General features: G+C 46.7%; 1 protein-coding gene across 2 annotated transcripts in view; it reads left to right on the forward strand.

Annotated features, from left to right (window-relative positions):
• Positions 1-20,071, forward strand: part of SYT17 (synaptotagmin 17) — an 82,352-nt gene extending 62,281 nt beyond the window's left edge. For both annotated transcript variants that reach the window (XM_024744553.1, XM_024744552.1), the window contains exon 8: positions 18,712-20,071. In XM_024744553.1, the coding sequence (XP_024600321.1) occupies positions 18,712-18,908 (197 nt within the window). In that variant the 3' untranslated portion in view covers positions 18,909-20,071. The remainder of the gene's footprint in view (positions 1-18,711) is intronic.
• Positions 20,072-23,392: the final 3,321 nt, after the last annotated feature.

Genomic DNA, 23,392 nt, shown 5'->3' on the forward strand with positions numbered 1-23,392 from the left:
AAAGACAGAAGTAATCCATCCTTTCACGATGCGGGCATTCTAGTTGGGGTGAGACAAACAAGAAATAAATAAACACCTAAAGATGAGTAAAGTAAGGCAACAGAGAGGGCCTGGAGCATTACTTTAAACTGGGTAACGTAAGCTGAGAAAGGAGCAGCCCTGCAAAGATGGGAGAGAGGGACATTCTAGGCAGAGGAAATGGCAAATGCAAAGGCCCTGAGGTAAGAATGAGCTTGTTTTGTTCAAAGAAAAGAAAGATGGTTCAGTGGCGAGAGCATAGTTAATGAGGGGAGTGACTTATGCAGTGAGGTCAGAGTGATAAGTAGGGGCCATGGTCAGGAGCTTAGGTGATAACCTCCCGTGTGCCTAGGACTGTTTGGCACCGGAGAAACGGAAATGAGGAAGGCAGATGTGGCTCTGCCTTCACGAAGGATGGGTGAGCTGACGTGAGTGCAGGGCCCTTAGCACACAGCAGATGCTCAGTGGGTGTAATTTTCTCTTTCCCTGTTTGTAAGTTGACATGAAAACTGCTTCCCTGGGTGTCTGCCTGACCCCCGCCCCCTGCATTAAACCAGGACAGAATGTAGTTGGCTTATGGCAATTATTTCTAGAGATTGCCTTAGGCAAGGGCATAATTTACCAGAAAAAAAAAAAAACGACAACAAAGCATACAAGTGGGTGAAGAATAAGCGGAGTGGGCGGAAGGGCTCATCCTTCCCTCTGTCTCTTGGAGCTGGTGCCCACACTGGCCGGGAAGGGAGGGTCTTCGGGGGCTTAACTCTCAGCCACTCCCTTTAGGATCCTGAGTTACAGCATCCGGGAAGGGTATCCACTGGCTTGGTGCCAAACTTCCCATTATGTGTCTGCTTTCAGATTTTATTCTACTTCATTTTATTCTACTTCATTTTATCGGGGCTGGAGAAGCAGAGGAGGGGCAGCCTGTGGATGATTCGTGGGTGGGGTCCTCTTCCATCCTTGTGCAGGGTCACGTTGGCTTCTCAGTGGCCTCTTTGGTACAGAGAGGCCAGGATACTTAAGAGATGCCTGGACAACCGCGTGATAAAATGAGGGTCCCCAGCCTCATTACAAGAAGTATCCCTACAATCCCAGTGTGTCCCTAAGGCATTGCAGGACAGCAGCAAATCATTCTTCTCCAGGTTACTGAGTGTGACTTGGACGAATTCACAGAAGAGATAATGGGAGGGGCAGGAATTCAGTTGTAGCTCTTCTCCCCACTAATCATAATAGCCAGCCTTTATCAAGGCTCAGTGTGTTCCAGGCACTGTCCCAAGCGCTCTCTCAACTGATCCTCACAACCACCAAGTGAGGAACGTACTAGTGTTAGTCCCATTTTACAGAGGAGGAAACTCAGAGAGCTCAAGTGACCTGCTCAGAAGGCACTGTATTAGTTAAGGTAAGGCGAGCAGCTGTAATAGATCAAATGCTGAGGTTTTGTGGCCCTTCTTTCTTTTTTTTTTTGAATTTTTGAATTTTATTTTTTTATACAGCAGGTTCTTATTAGTTATCCATTTTATACATATTAGTGTATACGTGTCAATCTCCCAATTCATCCCACCACCACCACCACCACCCCGCTTTCCTCCCTTGGTGTCCATACGTTTGTTCTCTACATCTGTGTCTCTATTTCTGCCCTGCAAACCTGTTCATCTATACCATTTTTCTAGGTTCCACATATATGTGTTAATATACGATATTTGTTTTTCTCTTTCTGACTTACTTCACTCTGTATGACAGTCTCTCTGGCCATCCACGTCTCTACAAATGACCCAATTTCATTCCTTTTTATGGCTGAGTAATATTCCATTGTATATATGTACCACATCTTCTTTACCAGTCGTCTGTCGATGGGCATTTAGGTTGCTTCCATGACCTGGCTGTTGTAACTAGTGCTGCAGTGAACATTGGGGTGCATGTGTCTTTTTGAATTATGGTTTTCTCTGGGTATATGCCCAGTGGTGGGATTGCTGGTTCATATGGTAATTCTATTTTTAGTTTTTTAAGGAACCTCCATACTGTTCTCCATAGTGGCTGTATCAATTTACATTCCCACCAACAGTGCAAGAGGGTTCCCTTTTCTCCAGACCCTCTCCAGCATTTATTGTTTGTAGATTTTTTGATGATGGCCATTCTGACTGGTGTGAGGTGATACCTCATTGTAGTCTTGATTTGCATTTCTCTAATGATTAGTTATGTTGAGCATCCTTTCATGTGTTTGTTGGCCATCTGTATGTCTTCTTTGGAGAAATGTCTATTTAGATCTTCTGCCCATTTTTGGATTGGGTTGTTTGTTGTTTTGATGTTGAGCTGCATGAGCTCCCTGTATATTTTGGAGATTAATCCTTTGTCAGTTGCTTCTTTTGTAAATATTTTCTCCCATTCTGAGGGTTGTCTTTTCATCTTGTTTACGGTTTTCCTTGCTGTGCAAAAGCTTTTAAGTTTCATTAGGTCCCACTGGTTTATTTTAGGTTTTTTTCCCTGTAATTGCTTTCTGATCTCATAGCATCATGGTTGGAAAAGATGCTTCGTATTACTTCAATTTTATTTATTTATTTTTTAAGGTAGTTTTTTTTTTTTTTTTTTTTTTTTTTTCTGACTGTGTTGGGTCTTCGTTGCTGTGCATGGGCCTTCTCCAGTTGTGGAGGGGCTGCTCTTCATTGTGTTGCGCGGGCTTCTCATTGCTGTGGCTTCTCTTGTGGTGCAGCATTAGCTCTAGGCGGGCGGGCTTCAGTAGTTGTGGCATGCGGGCTTAGTTGCTCTGTGGCATGTGGGATCTTCCTGAACCAGGGATCAAACCCACGTCCCCTGCATTGGCAGGTGGATTCTTAACCACTGCGCCACCAGGGAAGTCCCTGATTTCAATTTTATTAAATTTACTGAGGCTTAGTGTGCCGGGTAGAGTAATCTTGGTTGTAGGTTCTTCCCTTTCATCTCTTTAAGTATATCATGCCACTTCCTTCTGGCTTGTACAGTTTCTGCTGAGATTCAGCTGTTAACCTTATGGGAGTTCCCTTGTATGTAATTTGTTGTTTTTCCCTTGTTACTTTCAATAATTTTTCTCTGTCTTTAATTTTTGTCAATTTAATTACTATGTGTCTCGTGTTTCTCCTTGGGTTTATCCTGCCTGGGACTCTCTGCACTTCCTGGACTTGGGTGGCTATTTCTTTTCCAAAACAGCCACCCCCCGCCTCTGCAGGAGACCCTCCAACACTAGCAGGTAGGTCTGGTTCAGTCTCCTATGGGGTCACTGCTCCTTTCCCCGGGTCCTGATGCGCACACCACTTTGTGTGTGCCCTCCAAGAGGGGAGTCTCTGTTTCCCCCTGTCTTGTCAAAGTCCTGCAATCAACTCCCACTAGCCTTCAAAGTCTGATTCTCTAGGAATTCTTCCTCCCATTGCTGGACCTCCAGGTTGGGAAGCCTGACATGGGGCTCAGAACCTTCCCTCCAGTGGGTGGACTTCCGAAGTATAAGTGTTCTCCAGTTTGTGAGTCAGCCACCCAGCAGTTATGGGTTTTGATTTTCTTGTGATTGCGCCCCTCCTACTGTCTCATTGTGGCTTCTGCTTTGTCTTTGGATGGGGGGTATCTTTTTTCTGAGTTCCAGTGTCTTCCTGTTGATGATTATTCAGCAGTTAGTTGTGATTCCGGTGCTCTTGCAAGAGGGAGTCGTGGCCCTTATTTCTTGCACACTGATCCTTTGTGGGTCTTCTCACAAGTGGCCATCCACTCGGTGATTCAGTGACCCGGGCCCCTTCCATCTTGTGGCTCTGCCATCTTCTCAGGCCTTGGAGGCTTTCATCTCTAGCTGATGAATGGGGGAGAGAGAGAGAGAGTTGAGGATTGTGTGTTGCCTGGGAAGTTTTTATGGGGCAGGCCTGGAAGTTATGAATATCACTTCTGCGTCCACTCAGACACTTTTGGCTAAAACTCCCTGCAGGGGAGGCGTGGAAATGTAGTCCAGCTGCTTGTCCAGGAAGAAAAGGCTTTGGAGACCACACGATTGTCTCTGCCACAGGCACCCAAGAGGCAAACAAAAGAGCCAGGCTGGACCCTGAACCAGCTTGCTCCACTGCCTCTCTGAGCACCTGTTACCTGAGTTCATGATCAGTGTCAATGAGCGATCCCACACCACTAAATTCCAAGCTTGGGGAATTCAGCCTAACAAGAGAAGTCCTTGCAGTATATTCACCAAATACCTTTTGGCTGGCAAGCCCCGGGCACCTACTCAAGTAGAAAAGCTGTTAGATGGGTGGTTCTCAGCTGAGCTGATTTTTGTCACCTAGGGGACATCTGGCAATGTCCGGAGGTATTTTTGGTTGTCACAACTTGGGGGAAGCTATTGGCGTCTCGTGGGTAGAGGCCAGGGATGCTGCTAAACATCCTACACTGCACAAGACAGAGGAGAACGTCAGGGATGCTGAGGTTGGGACCCCCTGAGATGTAGTAGCAGCTCTGCTGGTCTCCTTGGAGTTTGCAGGTGAGGTGGTGGCCTCCGCCAGGAGCTGTGAAGGGCAGGTTGGTGTGGGCTCAGAGCCGGTTTGCTCATGTAATGTGCCTGTTTGGGGCATGTTTCTTCTCTTTATGGCATTTTTTTTTTTGCGGTACGCGGGCCTCTCACTGCCGTGGCCTCTCCCGATGTGGAGCACAGGCACCGGACGCGCAGGCCCAGCGGCCATGGCCCACGGGCCCAGCCGCTCCGCGGCATGTGGGATCTTCCCGGACCGGGGCACGAACCCGCGTCCCCTGCATCGGCAGGCGGACTCCCAACCACTGCGCCACCAGGGAAGCCCTCTTTATGGCATTTTAACCTCTCATCGTTCCCAGCAGTTTCGCTTTAGCTGCCTAAGTGTGAAGAGTTCCGGGGCAGAGCCTGTTGGCTGATTTCGTGCTCATCTGTGCAGGGTTTCAAACGGCTTCCCTGTTTCTGCCCATAATCACTGGGCCAGACAGAAACATCTTGCTCTGCAAACAAGCCCCATGTCCCAGGTAGTGTGGCCTGGGCAGATGCACTGTGGCCTGGCTCAGCGGGAGACAGGGCTGGGCAACCCTCCTGGGAAGATGAGCAGAGTATATTTCAATCAGGTCTCTACTGCACCCCACATTGTGGTTTATGAGTGCATGTCACCTGCATGTGGTGATGTGCAGGGGTTACATGGGACAAGGAGTACTGGAGGCTTTTTTATGTTGTTATTATATGTAAATGTATATTCATATATGTATGTATAATACATATGTGTGTATGATACAAACATACAGGAGAGAGTAGAATAAAAAGTAAAAATCCCTAAGTCCCCCTACTTAAAGGTAACTACTCTTAACGACTTATTGTAGCCTTCTTTCCAGGAATGTACGCACCTGTGTGTGTGTGTGTGTGTATGCATAGATCTCCATCCTCTGCTGTTAACATCCAAAATATATAAATATACTTTCATGCAACTTACTCTTTTCACATAATATATCTTGGATATTTTTCCATATTAATGTATATACTCATTCAACTCAAATATTCGTTGAGTACCTCTTGTGAGCCAGGCTCTGTACATACATCAGTGAAGGAATGAGACAAAAATCCCAGTTTCATCGGGTGAGTGGTTGAATGTTGTAAACAGAACAGGCAGTAAACAAAACAGCTGAGTTATGTCGAGTAGAAATGCTGTTAAGTACTAGGGAGAAAACTTTGTATACTTAAAAATGGATGGATTTTATCCTGTGTAGGTAAGGTTTTTTTTAATGAAACAACTGGTTGTGATTTTAATTTGCATTTCTCCAATGACCTGTGGTGTAGATCATGTGGAAGGAGGAAGGCATTGAAGGCAGGGGTTTGCTCTGTGGTCAGTGGTCCCCAGTCAACTTGAACCTTTGGTTTGGTGTTGTGAGTAGACAGATCATCAGGGTGAGACCCCTCGGTTCAGGCGCAGGACTGTGTGTCTGGCCATGTGTGGTCTGGTTATTGTGGTCATTGGGATAAGCTGGCAGGACCCACTGGGAGGTCTGCACCGTCTCCCCAGAGAGTCTTGTCCTGCTCGCTCCTGTGTCCCTGATGATTCACCAAGTTGCCTACCTACTGCAGGATCCAACAGCCCTGTGACCAGCCTGGGAACTGAATGGGCGCACAGACCTGGAAATTGATATTTCTATGGTATAAAGAAGCAAGCGAAAGCTATAAAATATACAAGTAGGACAATTAAGCTGTTTGTGTGTTTGGGTTTTTTTTAATCCCAACATTTTATTGAGAAACTTTACAAATCTTTTGAAAGAATGGTTCTGTCAGCGTCCGTATTCCCACCACTTCGATTCTGCAATGAACATTTCCCACTTGCTTTATCACACGTCTCTCCATCTCTCTATTTATCTCTTGATTCATTTTTTTTCCTATGCATTTCAAGCTCAGTTGTAGACATTAGTCGCATTCGTTTGTTTTTTAAAGTTGACTTTTTGTTGCAGCGTAATATATATATAGAAAAGTGCATCAGTCTTAAAGATACAATGCATGAATTTTTATAAAACGAACACACCCATGTCACTGGCACTCAGATCAAGAACAAGAGAGTTCCTAGAAACTTCCTTGTGCCCTTTTCAGTTACTGCTCCCTCCCCCAGGGGGCACTGTGCTGACTTTTCTTATCGTACATTCATCTTGTCTCTTTTTGACCTTTGTGTAAGTGGAATCATATCACTTCCTTCACTCAACATCATCCTTATGAAATTTATTCATATAATTATGTCTCCTTGTGGTTTTTCATCACGTTTTTTTAAAAGTCTTTATTGAATTTGTTACAGTATTGCTTCTGTTTTTTATGTTTTGGTTTTTTTGGCCGCGAGACATGTGGGATCTTACCTCCTTGACCAGGGATCAGACCCACACCCCCTGCATTGGAAGGCGAAGTCTTCACCACTGGACCGCCAGGGAAGTCCCCTTTCATCACATTTTTAATATAGTATTTCAGTGTGTAACTATACAACAATTTATGTATCTATTCTAAAAGTAGGGTGATATTTAAACATACTAGAATGTGCCCATCCAAATCAGCAGCATTTCTTTCAAAGCATGATTTAGAATGCTGCAAATGCCAAGAGAGGTTAAGAGTAGGGACCCAGGAGGTCATCAGGACTTGAGTTCAACCCCAGCTCTACCACTGTCACTCTGGCTGGATCCCAGCTGGGCCTCCACCTATCACTAGGATTTGACACCTCGTCTTGAGCTAGGATTCAAGACAGTTGCTGCATTGACCCACATTGAAGGTTAAGAAAGAGACTCTGTTGGGGAATAAGGAAAAATTATATAGGACAAGTAGATCTCCAGTAGATTCAGTAGATCCTTGATGGCACCTGAGAACTTGCATTTCTAATGGGCTCTAGGTGATGCTGAAGCTGGTGTTCTGGGGTCTATACTTTGAACATCACTGCCCTAGATAGATCAGGGATTGGCAGATCACAGCCCATGGGCTAAATCTGGCCCACTCCCTGTTTTTATAAATAACGTTTTATTGGAACACAGTGAAAAGAAAAAACTGTCTGTTTTTCTCTACTCATAACATTTCTGACACCAAACGTGTGGGGTTTTTCCCCAGCTAAGCCACCAGTCCAGTGGATATTTTGATCTGCTTCTAATACAGTGTGTCTAACCTGACCACACATGAGACTCACCTGGGGAACTGTTGAAAAACACGGACATCCAGTCCCCCACCCCTAAACCAATCAACAGAATCTCTTGGGGTGAGGCCCCGGCACTGATACTTTTAAAAGTCTTCCAAGTGATTCTCACGTTCGTGGTCTCTCTCCTTTATTTTCTCAGTTATTTTAGAAGACGAGGGGCATCTTCTAAAGCTCAAGTGGGTGTCGTATAACTAGCTCGGAAGACAGTTTGCAGTGAACGTTCTCTCCCAAAGCAATGCCAGCATCTCTTAAACAAATATTACAAAGATGATCCTCATTGAGACGTGTAAGTTTCAGTTGTTCATGTAAAAGCAAGCACATTACATTACAGTCACACTTTTAAATGCTTCCTCCTAGACAGTGTGATCCACACACAGATCTGAACGTGATTCTTCAACCCACATGTCATCCCTGTAAACGCAGGCTCCACATGGCTCAGTTTCCACACAGACACCAAGAAGTAGTCCGGCCGTGGTCCGAAGGAATTTTAAAACAGATTGCAATCTTGAGTTCTTTCTCTTGGGCAAGGAAGATCTGATGCATAAGCCACAGCGACATTCTCAGCAGTCCCTCCCCCCACTCCCCATTTCCTCTCGCCCTGAATTTGCTCTGGAATTTCTTCTCTGTTGAGCTCCCAAACCCTCTTTATCTCAGAGAGGTGACTTCTCTCCCTCCCTCTCCCCTCCCAGCTCTTTTTCCCTGCAGATCTTTGTAGCCACTTGGGTCACAGGGACTTTCCTTTGGTGACAATGGATTGGGTGTTAATGAAGGGAAACCCCCAAATGCGTGCTTTTCCCGTAAGGCAGGATTTTTAACCTTGGCACTTGTGGACATTTGGGGTCAGATAATTCTTTGTCGTGGCGCCGTCCTGTGCAGGGTAAGATGGTTAGGAACATCCCTGGCCTCTACTCGCTAGATGCCGGTAGTAACCCCCCATCCGCAGTGTGACAATCCAGATGTCTCCTGACATTGCCAAGCTTGGGGGCAGAATTGGCCCCAGCTGAGAACCGCTGGATTAAAGGAACCCAACCCTTTAAGCCATCATTGCCTGCAGACCTGGGCAAAAGTGGCCTCTACCCTGGGCCTTGTACTTTAATTTTTTTATTTTATTTATTTATTTTTCATCTCTTCACGTCTTCTATTACTTAAAGAGGTCTTCTTTTTTAATTAGTTATCTATTTTATACATATTAGTGTATATATGTCAGCCCCAATCTCCCAATTCATCCCACCACCACCACCCCCTTTCCCCGCTTGGTGTCCATATGTTTGTTCTCTACATCTGTGTCTCTATTTCTGCCCTGCAAACCAGTTCATCTGTACCATTTTTCTAGGTTCCACACACATGCATTAATATACGATATTTGTTTTTCTCTTTCTGACTTATTTCACTCTGTATGACAGTCTCTACGTCCATCCATGTCTCTACAAATGACCCAATTTCATTCCTTTTTATGGCTGAATAATATCCCATTGTATATATGTGCCACATCTTCTTTATGAGTTCATCTGTCCATGGACATTTAGGTTGCTTCCATGTCCTGGCTATTGTAAATAGTGCTGCAATGGACATTGGGGTGCATGTGTCTTTTTGAATTATGGTTTTCTCTGGGTATATGCCCAGTAGTGGGATTGCTGGGTCATATGATAATTCTATTTTTAGTTTTTTAAGGAACCTCCATACTGTTCTCCATAGTGGCTGTATCAATTTACATTCCCACCAACAGTGCAAGAGGGTTCCCTTTTCTCCACACCCTCTCCAGCATTTCTTGTTCGTAGATTTTCTGATAATGCCCATCCTAACTGGTGTGAGGTGATACCTCATTGTAGTTTTGATTTGCATTTCTCTAATAATTAGTGATGTTGAGCATCTTTTCATGTGCTCTCGGCCATCTGTATGTCTTCTTTGGAGAAATGTCTATTTAGGTGTTCCTGGGCCTTGTACTTTAAATGGGTTGAGGGGGTCTAAAGGCAAGGAGTCCAGGGAGACAAGGAGATGTGCCTACCTGGAGCCCACATCTTCCTTTCCAGATCACCTCTGAGTACTGGGATCCCAGAATTTTTCACCCAGATGACCGAAGCCTGCTTAGGGTTTTCTCCAGGTCCATCTTCAGGGAGGCAGACCATGATGCCAGTGTGTGACCTCTAGGCCCAAGGAGATAATAGTACTCTCTTTGTAAATAGAGTTGTGTGAACTAAATAATTTAGTGTATCCAAAGTCCATGGAACAGGGTTGGCACATGATAAGCTCTATATAAATGTTAGCTGGTATTATTATACTTTTCATATCAGTGTCCCTAAACATAAGACAACTTCCTTGTCTGCTGCGCCCCTGAAGAAGCAGCCATCCATTCAGATGTTGGAGGTTAACCTGACCTTGCTGGACCCCAGAGAGATGGTGTAAAGGTCTCCAACACGGCACTGTCATGAGGGGGTTTTAGGGCCATTCTCCTTGACATGCTGACTTGAGGACCTGTTGTGTATATTTCTGTTCCTAATCTTGTCTTTGTCTTGTGTCAGGGTCAGTGGAAGGGGGGAATGGGTGAGAAGTCTCTTCTTTCTGAGACAGAAGGAGGAGAAATGATGCTGAGCTTTGAATTTCAATTCGTTCTATGCCCATGCTGGCTGTGTGACCTTGGACACTCAACCTCCTAAGCCCTCTGAGCCTCTAATTCCCCATCTGCAAAATGGGTGTATAAATAGCACCTTCCCTAATAGGATGGTGGTGTTGATTAAGTCAAAAATGTATATAAAGTACTTTGCTCAGTGCCTAGTATAAAGATGTCAGGATTCGGCATTGCTGATTTTAAATTATTGTAATACTGCTATCTAAATTGTCACGATGACTATTAGAAGGAAAAACATGGAGAAAAAATTCCGTCCATGCAGCTGCTGTGAGCCGAGAAAGCATGAACGACGTCACCCTTAAATCACGGATGAAACTGGAACTGAAGAAATCTCAGAGCTGAAAGGGACCCTAAATCCTACATAAACCCACTCATTGTGTAAATGGGGAAACCGAGGCCCAGGGAAGTGATATGATCTACCTGGTTTTAAAGAAAAACCTGAAACAGCTTCTAGGTTCCAGAGAGAAGAAACAAGAGGTACTTGCGGGCAGTTGGTTACAGACCCACCTTGGATCCCAAACTCCGTGGCTGCTCACGTCCCTTATATGAAATGGCCTCCATGTCTGCGGATGCAGGGGACCAACGGTAATTTGAGGAAGTTTTGCAAAAGTTGAAAAGAGAATATGGGTGCGTTTGTGGAGTGGCCTGTGGGGAGGGGGAAGGGGAGGAAGCAGGGGCGTGTAGACTGCTTTGGGCTCCTCCAAGGGCTGAGATCACTCCCGAACAGCCTGCTGAAGTGTGGGGATCCCTCCAGAGTGACAAGTTCAAGAGGACTGTGAAACAGCTAGGATGGGTTTTGGTAGCTTAGTGCAGCTTTTTCAGAAATGCGGGAGCACGTTCAATCCAGCACCCGGAGGTGGACTGCAGGGGACAGCGACGAGGTGGGGTTCCGTGAGGCGGGGGTCTCTGTGCAGGTGGGGGCAGCACCTTGCAAAACCTGCAAACTGGGCAGCTGCCGAGTCTGCTCCCACTGCTAAAGATCAAGATTTTCTTTCCTTTTCATTTGCAGTGTTTATCACACCCACACTCTAAGTCGTCCAGCTTCCCTTCCAGAACCGTCTGCCTTGGCAAACTAAATTAGCAACCAAAGGAGTTTAGCTCTTGTGGGAAAGAACAAAATCATTTTTACAGCACATTTCAACACGTGAAAGCCTCAACTTGCCCCTGACTCACTCAGGGCACGTGGATGTTGACTGGAGCAGGGATCTCCCTGCACCTCTGGGCCTCTGGCTCCCCAGCTGTAAAATGGGCCAGTGACAGCAGCTGCCTTAGAGCAGTGGAAGGGGAGGGGGTGGATTATGTTTGGCAATGTCTGGAGATACTTTGGGTTGTCACAGCTGGGGAGAGGACTGCTAATGGCATCCAGTGGGCAGAGGCCAGGGGTGCTGCTGGACATCCTGCAGTGCTCAGATCAGCCCCCATAACACAGAACCATCTGGCCCCAAATGTCAGCACTGCTGAGGGTGAGAAACCCCATTCTAGTGGGTTGATATGAAGATTAAGTGAGTTAATCCATGTGATATGCCTAGCCCTGGGCCATACACATAGTAGGTGCTTCGTAAAGCAGTGGTGCGCTCCATGTTCCTTGAAAGCCTTGAGCCCATCGGTGCCTCTCATCATGCTTTTGTTTTGCCAGTTGTGGTTCCCTAACCTGAATTGCCATGGCAATCATCACCACAGAAGCAGACAGATATTGATGTCAAAATATGGGCTCTTTTTACACGGATGCTGAAATAAGATATGGAGACAGAGTTTTGGAGGAGAAAGAGCTTTATTCTTTGCCGGACAAAAGGGGAACACAGCAGGCTAGCGCCTCAAGAACTGTGCCCCCCTCTTCAGGGAATTAGGAGAGGTCTTTTTTCTTTCCCCTCCTTGGGATGTATATCGAAGTGTGCATTTCTCTTCGACATTTTATTTATTTGGTTGCTCTGGGTCTTAGTTGCAGCAGGCAGGCTCCTTAGTTGTGGCATGGGAACTCTCAGTTGTGGCATGCATGTGGGATCTAGTTCCCTGACCAAGGATCGAACCCTGGGCCCCCTGCATTGGGAGCACGGAGTCTTAACCACTGTACCACCAGTGGAGTCCCAGGAGAGGTCTTATAGTCTGAGATCTGGGATAGATGATAAGGATCAAAGCAGTGACAGCCTTGTATTCTTTTTTTTTTTTTTGCAAAAAGTTAAAACAGTCACAGCTGGCGTCAGGCAACCCAGTAATTAGGTCTGTTCATCTGTGGGTTATGACTGGTGACCTTTCTGAAATGAAGAATGCTACAAGGGGTAAATTGTTACAAGGGAGTGTAGGGGATGTAAAGACTAGGTACAGGATGTAATTCACATGAGTCAGAGAGTGTTTAAGGAGTTAGCTTCGTGAAGGACAAGTAACAGTTAAAGTAAAACTAGGATTGCTTAACTCTTTCAGGCCAGTTTTATGTTGTTTCCCTAGCCTACCCATTGTTCCTTTATTTTCCTTGTTTGTCAGAAAAGAAAAAACCTCATTTCTGTTTTTGCTACAACATGACAAGGAGGCAGGGGCTTGTACATGGTTTCAATATGTTGGTGATTCTTTAGAGATAAATTTCAGAAAGTAGAATATGCCAGGTGTGTCCACGCCCCGTCTGAGGATAGAGCTGGACTTCAGTGACTCACTGGCCCACACAGAGGGTGATCCTTGGAGACTGTAGCCGTCAAGGTGCATGAGGTTTGTCGAGGTTAGAGAGAGGACAGTGTGACAGGGCACAGAGCACGTTCCTGGCATGCCTGGTGCTGTACTCTGATCACTGGGGGAGGGGCACTAAAGGGATTTTGTGTGAGTAAATTTTCTACTCGCCAAACGCGTTCCCCTTAAACTTTAAAAAAGGCTTTAGGGACTTCCCTGATGACGCAGTGGCTAAGAATCCACCTGCCAAGGCAGGGGACGCAGATTTGAGCCCTGGTCCAGGAAGATCCCACATGCTGCAGAGCAACTAAGTCCGTGCGCCACAACTACTGAGCCTGCGCTCTAGAGCCCGTGTGCCACAACTACTGAAGCCTGTGTACCTAGAGCCTGTGCTCCGCAACAGGAGAAGCCACCACAATAAGAAGCCCGCGCACCGCAACGAAGAGTAGCCCCCGCTCGCCACAACTAGAGAAAGCCAGCGGGCAGCAACGAAGACCCAACGCAGCCAAAAATAAATAAATAAATTGATTTTTTTTTTTAAAAAGGCTTTAAAGTTTTAACTGTTTGATAGAAAACTGTTTGTACTTCCTTTGACCCATTAACCAGGACGTTGAGCTTTCTCACTGATTCAGAATCTTAATTATAAAAATAAATGATCACACAGTGAATTTCCCCGGGCTCTATGAAGGAGAAAAGGGTTGTTTGCCCCTTCACCAAATAACCCTGGTTCTGTTGTACTTTTTTAAGTTCTGGTATCTGTCTGGTAGTCACAATCTACCAGATTCATTTTAATTACTCCAGATGGGGAAACCATATGACCAAGTTTATTTGAATTATGTCTAAAGCCATGAAGAGTAAATAGGATCTAAGAGGAAATGTGAGGTGCCCTCTTCACAGGTTTTGTGGTGCATGGACTTTGTGACATCTATGCCTTTTTTTAAAAATTGAAGTATAGTTAATTTACAATGTTGTATTAGTTTCAAGTGTACAGCCAAGTGATTCAGTTATACACACACACACACACACACACACACACACACACATACACATTCTTTTTCAGATTCTTTTCCATTATGGGTTATTACAAGATACTGAGCACAGTTCCCTGTGCTATACAGTACGTCCTTGCTGACATCTGTGCCTTTTTGTCACTCTCTGGTTTGTAAAGGTTGTTTTGAAGTTCCCTCCAGATGATGAGGGTAAATTAGAGCCTATACATTTTGCAGGTATATACTGTTGACTGCAGTAAGACGAGTCCCCCATAACAGCCAGTGCGGATATTTGGGGTGCCTCACAGCAAAATTCCTGGATGTTATTGTTTCTAAAGAGGAGAAATGTAGGGATCTAGTTATGAGGAATTTGCTTCCTTTACAGGTTTTTTGCTGCAAGTGTCTCACCAGCTTGCTTAGTGACTTGGCTTCCCTATCTACAAAGTGGAGTGGTCAGGGGTATCTGGTCTCCTGTCTCTGAGCCCCTTTCTGGATTCAATAAATATCCAGTCTTAATTCCCTATTCTCACACTCCCTAGCATTTACAATGATGGCAAATCTTGATACTCTCCCAGGCAAATTTTATGATAGAAGTCATTAGTTTTATTCCGCTTGTTATAATTTGCATTTTAAATGTATGTTTTTTAAAAGACTGTTAAGATTGCCATAACTTTACCAAGTGATTTGCAAGTCCCAAAGCCTGCCAATTAGGTCAGACGGCCATAGCAGCAACTGCTTCCCATCAGAAGGGCTGAATCACTGAGGAGCGACCACCTTTCAAGTGCTGAGTGATTTACCAAGCCAAGTTACTTTGCACCTTGGGATAAGGAATGTAGGCTATCAGATTTCCATTCATCCTTCTGCCCTTCTGGTAATTTCGATGTTAATTCTCTAATATGAACTTATTTTTTCCTTTGTTTTCTTTCCAAAATAATATATTCTAGTAAGAAGTTCAAACTGTACATACTTATATAATAATTAGAAAAAGTGTCAAGTTCTCTGTTTCCTCTCTCCAGAGAGAGCTACTCTTAACAATTTTGTGAATATTCTTCCAGATACTATTTTCTATTCTATATGTTAACATTTTCTTAAGCAAAAAGAGATTGTGTTTACATATACTGTTTTGCAACTTGATTTTGTCTCCTAGCAATATGTCTTGGAGATGTTTCCATCTTGTATATATAGGTCTGTCTCATTTTTTACCATGGTTCTGGTTTCCATGGTGTTGTCACATCAGAAATTATTTAATTAGTCCTCTTGGGCTTCCCTGGTGGCGCAGTGGTTGAGAGACCGCCTGCCGATGCAGGGGACACGGGTTCGTGCCCCGGTCCGGGAGGATCCCACATGCCGCGGAGCGGCTGGGCCCGTGAGCCCTGGCCGCTGAGCCTGCACATCTGGAGCCTGTGCTCCGCAACGGGAGAGGCCACAACAGTGAGAGGCCCGCGTACCGTAAAAAAAGAAAACTCATAATTAGTCCTCTCCAGTCTTAGTTTGGGTGCTCCCAAATCTGATCCTAAGACAAGGACATGGGTGCAAACAGGCTACTAGGAAGGTGATCCCAGGAAACACCAACAAGAGGCTGGGGAAGTGAGACCAGGAAGGGAGGCAGGCCAATCAAGGACGATTTTTTTCTTAACTTATTTAATTAATTAATTGATTTATTTACTTATTTATTTATTTTTGGCTGTGTTGGGTCTTTGTTGATGTGCACGGGCTTTCTCTAGCTGTGGCGAGCGGGGGCTACTCTTCATCGTGGTGTGTGGGCGTCTCATTGTTGTGACTTCTCTTGTTGCGGAGCACAGGCTCTAGGCACGCGGGCTTCAGGAGTTGTGGCACACAGGCTCAGTAGTTGTGGCTCGCGGGCTCTAGAGCGCAGGCTCAGTAGTTGTGGCGCATGGGCTTAGTTACTCGACGGCACGTGGGATCTTCCCAGACCAGGGCTTGAACCCATGTCCCCTGCATTGGCAGGCAGATTCTTAATCACTGCGCCACCAGGGAAGCCCCCAGTCAAAGACGATTGATGCGTGGGTAACTGCATCTCGGGAGGGCTCCAGGACCACCGTCAGGTTCAGTGATTCTCTAGAAGGGCTCACAGAACTCAGAAAAGCTGTTATACTCCTGGTTATGGTTTATTGAAGTGAAAGGATACAGACCCAAATCAGCAGAAGGCAGAGTCCAGGAGAGACCAGCCGTGAGTTTCCAGTTGTGTATGGACAGCACTTAATTCTCCCAGTAACGATGTGTGGCAGCATGCTCGGAGGATCACCAACCAGGGAAGAGCACTGAAGGCTTGGTGTCTAGGATTTGGATTGACCCTAGTCCCCAGCCTTTTCAGAGGTCAAGTTTCTATTGAGTGGTCCAAGGCCCCTACCGAAAGTCACATTGTCAGCATACACTGGCACGTCCCAGGCAGAGAGCACCGGGCGCTCATGGTAGGATGCCAGCAACAGAAGCTATGGGTAGCCTCTGGGGTGGGCTGAGGGGGCAGGCAGGGTACCAACAAGCCTCAGCCACACTTCATCATGAAGTGTTTTTGCTATTTCCATTTTTCATTCTCACAAATGATGTTCTAGAGCAGGGGTTGGTGAACTTCTTTGTAAAGGGCCAGCTAGCAAATATTTTCAGCATTGCAGGCCACACAGTCTCTGCTGCAGCTACTCAACTCTGCTGCTGTAGCACAAAAGCAGCTGCGGGCATTATGTAAATAAATGGGTTTGACTGGGTTCCAGTAAAACTTTATTTACAAAAAACCGGTACAGACCAGATTTAGCTTGAGGGCTCTAATTTGCCAGCCCCTGCTACAGTGGATAATTCTTGGGTGTTTATCTTTGTCCATTTGTGCAGATAATTCTATGGGACAGATCCCTAGAAGTAGAATTGCTGGATCTGGAGTAATGACATTCTTATTTTGAGCAGATACTGCGAACCTCCCCCAAAAGTTGAACGTGCTTCCTCTTTCACCAACAGTGCCTGAGAACCTTTGAGATTTCCTTTCTTAGAACCACTTGCCAAGGAAGCAAAACCTACACCTATTGACTAGGATGTTTGTGCATTTTCATTCTTGAGCTTTGGAGAGGCAGAGGAAGACAGAACATTTTGCCCCCAGGAAAGAAAACCAAATGGGGCCTGAAATGGTCTCCTAATGTCTTACTTTAGATTTGAGGCCCACGGGGAAGGGGACTTCTGGTAACTTGTTTTCATTTGGTGAAAATTAAACCTTACATTGCCCACTAGGTGTAGTTCAAGAGTCCTGAATGTTACCTATTCAAAAAGGATTTTTTTTTAAAGATGCATCAGAGAGCTTCTCAGCAATTTCCTTTATTAAGCAAAGATTCTTTTCCTAATTTTTCTCTTCCGTAAGGGATTTTCATATAAATAAGGTCTACCTATGCATAGTGAACACTTTACCAAATGTACAAAAAATATACATGGTCCAATTTTTGTTCATGGAGCTGACAGGTACGGGACACACTTGATGGAGATGGCACAGCGTTTCACTTAGCCTGGTTCACTCTAGGTCTTTTTTGGGTTTAAAGACAATGGATGGGATTTTTGTTTTTGTTTTCCAACTTTTCTTTTTTTCCCCATATTTTTACGTTTGGAATTCTTGATGTGAGCCCCACAGGGAGAAACAGAGATTTGTTAGCATTCAAGCTCTGTTTTGGGCTGCATCTTTTAGCTGGTTTGTTTGATAATGGGCATCCCTCCTGGGATCCAGCCTGCCTGTGCTCTGCTCACGCTGGGTGAATTTGTGATGGTCCCCATTCTGTAGTCTTTCATTTGTAACACAGACACAGCCTGCTTCCCCGTTAGTGAGATGGCATGCCTGGACTACCCACATGCAGATAAGGAATTAGGCAGAACTCGGCTGGAAAGATAAATCAAGCTAACTATCTCATTAGGCTTGAAAGACACAAATTAAGCTTGCATGGGAATTAACAGCCTTCCAAAGAGTCATGCAGTGTGACAAGGGGAGGAGAAATTGCTGGAGCCCTTTCTCTCAGGAAACTTGCCTCTGTTGCCTAAGTCCTGTTTGTAAAAGGTCAAGAGGTAGAAATTGAGGATCGAAAGAGCAGTGTAGTGTTTATTGAGCACTTACTGAGTGCCAGGCACAGTGTGCATTATCCCACTGAAAGCTCTCAAAATACTGTTAAGATTCCTGTGTAACCGAGGAGGAAACTGAGTGCCAGAGGTGCTCCTTTGCTTGTCTCAGGGTCTCAGAGCTGTTGAATGACAGAGCCAGGATTCACCTAGGATGTCTGGCCCCATGGCCCAGTGGTTCTTATCTGGGATGAATTGACCCCCTGGGGATACCAGGCCGTGTTTGGAGACTCGGGGGTTGTGACAGCTGGGGGCGGTGGGTGCTACTGGGATCTGGTGGGTAGAGGCCCGAGGTGCTGCTGGACATCCTACAGTGCACAGGATGCCCCACAAAGAATCATCCAGGCCCCAGTGTCAACAGTGCCGGGCTTGAGAAGCCTGGTTTAAGTGCTCAGCTGGACTCCAGTGGTGGCTGGCAGTTCCACCAGGACTGTCCGGCTGTAGTGCCCTGAGGACAGTGTGGTGAGTCTACGAGTCAGAAGCTTAAATTTGCAGCCAAGGGACTCGTGGGAGGATGATGAGGGAATCAGGGAATTCTCATGGTTAAAAGTAACAGTGTCCTGAAAACAAGGTCCTCGCATCTACAGTTGAGGAGTCTGGAGACTAACGCCCCTGTCTCGCTCCTGCCTCCTGTCCTGCCCCCTCCTCCTCTCGCCCCTCTGGCTAGTGTTCGGCCACAACATGAAGAGCAGCAACGACTTCATCGGGAGGATCGTCATCGGCCAGTACTCCTCGGGCCCCTCAGAATCCAACCACTGGCAGCGGATGCTCAGCGCCCACCGCACGGCCGTGGAGCAGTGGCACAGCCTGCGGTCCCGGGCCGAGTGTGACCGTGTGTCGCCTGCCTCGCTGGAGGTGACCTGAGGGCTGCGGGGAAGGCAGCTTTCATTTGTGAAAAAAGGAAGAAAACTTAGGACAAAAAATATGCCATATATGTATACTATTACATCCACATCCGCACACACACTCACCGCCACACACACAGCTCCTCTCAGAACTGAAAGGAAGCTATTGATCACAAACTGGCCTCCCTCAAGGAGCGAGGCCTGAGAACCTTCCAGAAGTCCCATCCATAGGTCAAGAGCCGAGTGGGCTCTGCTGTGAGACTTACGGGCAAGTGCTTGCCCTTGTGGATCCCCCTGCCCCAAAATGCACTTTCAACCTCAGGCCAGAGAAAGGGCCTCCCCAGAGGTGCCAACCTCCACTGAGACAAAATTTTCTAAGAGTTTGGCCAGTGTTGGGAGGCCTGACCCCCATAGGCCCAAAATGCATACCCACTGGGTGACTTCTGAATGGGCTGCTGTTCCTAGGGGTTCTTCAAACCTGGTACCTTTCCCCAGAAGTGTTAAGTACTCTGTCTTCTCTTTAGTGGATGTGATAAATAGATTAGACTATTTGGAGAAACCAAACGGCAACAAAAATTATTCCAGGGTAAGAAGGCCCTCCTGGCTTAATTGAACTCGTCCTTGTGTTAGCTTTTCTTCTGGGGACTCCCTGTGGGTACGTACGTGGATGTTCTGGTGTGTGTGCCCTCAGGTGAGCACGTGTGTGTGCCTGTGTGTCCCCTTAGTGAGCAGGGTGCTGGGCCGGGACCTCAGTCCCGAGCACTCCCTTCTCTCTGCCTCGCCCATCAGTGAAGTTTCACCCAGCGCCCCCCTGTCTGTGAAGACCCCACCTTCAGTAACAGTAGCGTGTGTGTAAGTCAAGTAAATAAAATACGATAGAGCAGAAGTAACGTTTTTTGACCGAATCGTGGCGACTGCGACTCACAGAAGACCGGCAGAGGACAGTTACAGGGAATAAAATGGCCACCACGGCTGCTGCACCCCCCCATCCAAGACGATACCCCTCCTCGTCACACCCTGAGGATCGCTCCGTGTTTGTGTGTGAACCAAAGTCATTTCTCTTGTGCTAAGAAATTAGTGTAGTTAGAATAGATCTCTCTCTCTGTTGGATGCTTCTGTATCTTTTCCCACAGCATATTGTCTGGTATAATGGGGAGCTATTTATTGACATTAAAGATTATCTATTTGTGCCATGCATTTGAGTTATCTTTTTCTTCATGAACATGGGCATGGAGGGTGGGAAGGTGTTTCAGTTCCTACCACTGTGTAACAAATCATCCCCACGACTCAAAGCACTGGTATTTATTATGCTCACAGATTTTGTGGCTCCAGAATTGAGACCAGACACAGGGATGGCTTGTCTCTGTCCCATGAGACCTACGGCCTCAGCTGGAAGACTCGAGGGCCACAGTGGGTATAACCAGACAACCGGTCACGCTGGACATTGTTGGTAAGATTAGTGTGTGGTCTGGGAAGGAAGAACAGTCGAAATGTTAAGATATATTCATCTGACGACTGACAGGAGAACCCGTGCAAAGAGAAGACGAGGATTTATGTTAGGTCCCTCCCATTGCAAGCAACAGGAAATTAACACAAAATAGTTTAAGCAACGAAGGAAGTGCTGGCTTCAGGCATAGCTGGATCCAGGGGCTCAAATGAAGTGATCAGGGCTTTGTTGATCATGCTATCTCCTGGACAGGCTCTCCCCATTCGGTGAGCGTCACGGTTACCAGCAGCTTAAGTTCCAACTCATACTTTATCGTCAAGACCCAGCTTAAACTACCACTTCCTGATTTTCCAAGACAGAAATGACAGCTGCTTCCTGTCCTCCTCACCAGAAGCTTATATTTCTATTTAACTCTTGGGGCCTTACTGTGTGCTAAGCCCAATACCTGCACAGTCTTGTTTAGTTCTCACAACAACCTTTTGACGAAGAAGCTGTTATTATCCCCATTTTCCAGGGGAGGGAAGTAACGCTTTTTTCTATAAAACCATTTGCTTGTTCAGGGCAAGAGCCGTGGCTGCTTAGCTTTCTATTGGCCATGCCCAATAAAAGGGGCTTGACCTAGGTAACCCCCTGTGGGCTGAGATGGCTTCACCCCTTCTGGCCACATTGGGCATTGCAGGGTCCCCTCGTGGGTCCCTCTGGTGTCTCTCACTCTGGAGTGGAGATGGCATGAAGGTCAAGGGGGAAAGGCTGGGAGGTTGAGTTAGGTTACGTTTGTTAGGAGACAAAAGGAGAAACTTTTCCCTCTCTATAAAATGGCTTCCTTCCCGTGGTTGTACAGAAGAGGATAAAAATATGAGAGAACAAACAGAATGAGGAAAGACAGAAACAGGACAGGCATTCAGGACCAGAGATGAGGTTATATGGTGATTGGGCCCGTGGGTTTTGGAGCCAGAGAGGCCATGGTTCAAACCCCAGGCCCAGCACACCCTACCTGTGCCCTCACACAAGCCGCGGAGCTGCTCTGGGCCTCAGTTTCCTCATTACCTTACATTGGGCACTTCAGAAGCCGACACTGAGGCAAGGACTCGGCTGCCAATGGTTTATTTGGGAGGTGAGCCCAGGAAGCATAAATGGAAGGATACGTCAGGGGAAGGAGAAACGCAGAGGCTGCTTTAACTGGCACTGTGGGCAGCTGGGGCTCAGTTGTGCTGGGGGCCCACGTAGAATACGCTTGAGAATGATCGTTGCGGGGAAGCTGGACTATTTAACTACTGCCCCCTCGTCTCTCAGGGTCTGAGGGTAAAGCCCCGGAGGCGTTCAATGACTGGCAATTTAGGACTGTCCTGTGTGGGCTGAGCCAGCTTGGGTAGCACCGAGAACTCCCCGGGGCGGAGAATGAGGGGCGTGTACCTGAGCAAGTGAGCTGTCCCTCAGCATCGGGGGGACTCAGGTGGCCGCGGGCTGGGGGTGGGGCATCCCCAGCATCCGCTCCCCTGATTTACAATAACCGCAGGGCTGGCTAAGCGCCGTGCCGAGCGCTAAGCATCTCATTTAGTCCTCATGCAGCACCCCACGTGAGAGGTGTTAGCATTCCTCTTTTATAAATGAGGAAGCCAAGGTTTCCTGGGATTGGGTGGCAAGCGAGCATTAGAGCTAGAGTGCCAGCCCGGGCCCAGCTGACTCTAGAGCCTGGTATGGCCTAAACTGTATCTCCCCCCAAACTCACACGCTTCCTGAAGCCTTAACCCCCAGTACCTCAGCGTGTCACTGTATTGGGAGGTAGGCTCCTTAAAGGCAGTTAAGATTAAATGAGGTCATCAGGGTGGGCCCTAATTCAATACGACTGGTGTCCTTATATTAAGGGGAAATTAGGACGCAGAGACAGACACACAGAGGGAAGACGGCATCTACGAGCAAGGAGGGAGGCCTGGAGACCCAGGCCAAGGAGAGCTCCTTCCTTCCCAGCCTCAGAAGGAAGCAACTCTGCCAACACCTGGACTTCAGACTTCCGGCCTCCAGAACTATGAGACTATGAAGCTCTGTTATTTAAGCCACCCAGTTTGCGGTCCTTTGTTACGGCAGCCCTAACAAACTCATGTAGAGCTGGTGTGGCTGACCGCTCTGCTGGGCTGTTTCATCTGAAAATAGGATGACCGTTTTTACCCCATAGGGTTGTATGTGATGTGAGGGTTAGCCGGGATAAATGCCTGCAAAGGCTTAGCACACAGCACTTGATGGCTATTCCTACTGGGCACACATCAGGCAATGTTTGCTGAGTGACTGGAGAGAACAGCAGAAGCACAGATGTCAGAGCCATCCATGTCTCCAAGGATAGTTTGTCAGGAGATGAGGGAAATGTGTTGAAAGGTGAAGAAATGACTTGGTTTCTATAGAAACCTGGACCCCAGGTGCCTTATTGTGGGCCACCTGCCCGGTTTAATTAGCATCCTCCTTCTCCTCAGCCAGAAGGTGAGAAAGGAGATGCATGGGCCACCTACATACCCTTTTGGGGGTGCGGGGACCTGAGTTCAAAGGAAGGAGGTAGAGGAGAAGCGGTGGTGTCAAGTTTTAAATCTGCATCTATTTTCCCAGGGCCCATCTTGAGCTGTCTCATCTCTGGGGACGCCAGATCCCCTCAGGGCTCCAGTCTACCCCCTGGGACTTGACAGAAGCTATGACCTCTGCCCAGCCCTGCCCAGATGTGCTGGTTCCCAGGGCACCAGGAACAGCTGTTTTGGGTACTGATACTTTATTCCCAGAAAGCTGGGAATCACTGCAGGGAAAGAGGAAGAGTTCCTTTCCTTTTTGGGTGGCCTGTCTTCCACCGCCAGTGGGATACCTTTTCTTTTTTCACGGTCAAAAATACCATTTAAAAGAATCCAGGAATGAGCACCACTAAGTAAAAATTTAAAACTTATGTCTAGAAAAGAGACTGGAAGACATTGCCCTGAAGGTTGCAGGGGTTAACTTTTGGGAAGTGGTTTTGCTTCTCAATTTTATACCTTCCTATTCAGTTTTTTTGAAGGTTCCATAGTGATGTAATTGTAGTTAAC

Source organism: Neophocaena asiaeorientalis, unplaced genomic scaffold (genome assembly GCF_003031525.2).
Source record: "Neophocaena asiaeorientalis asiaeorientalis breed wild unplaced genomic scaffold, Neophocaena_asiaeorientalis_V1.1 scaffold91, whole genome shotgun sequence".
NCBI lineage: Eukaryota > Metazoa > Chordata > Mammalia > Artiodactyla > Phocoenidae > Neophocaena > Neophocaena asiaeorientalis.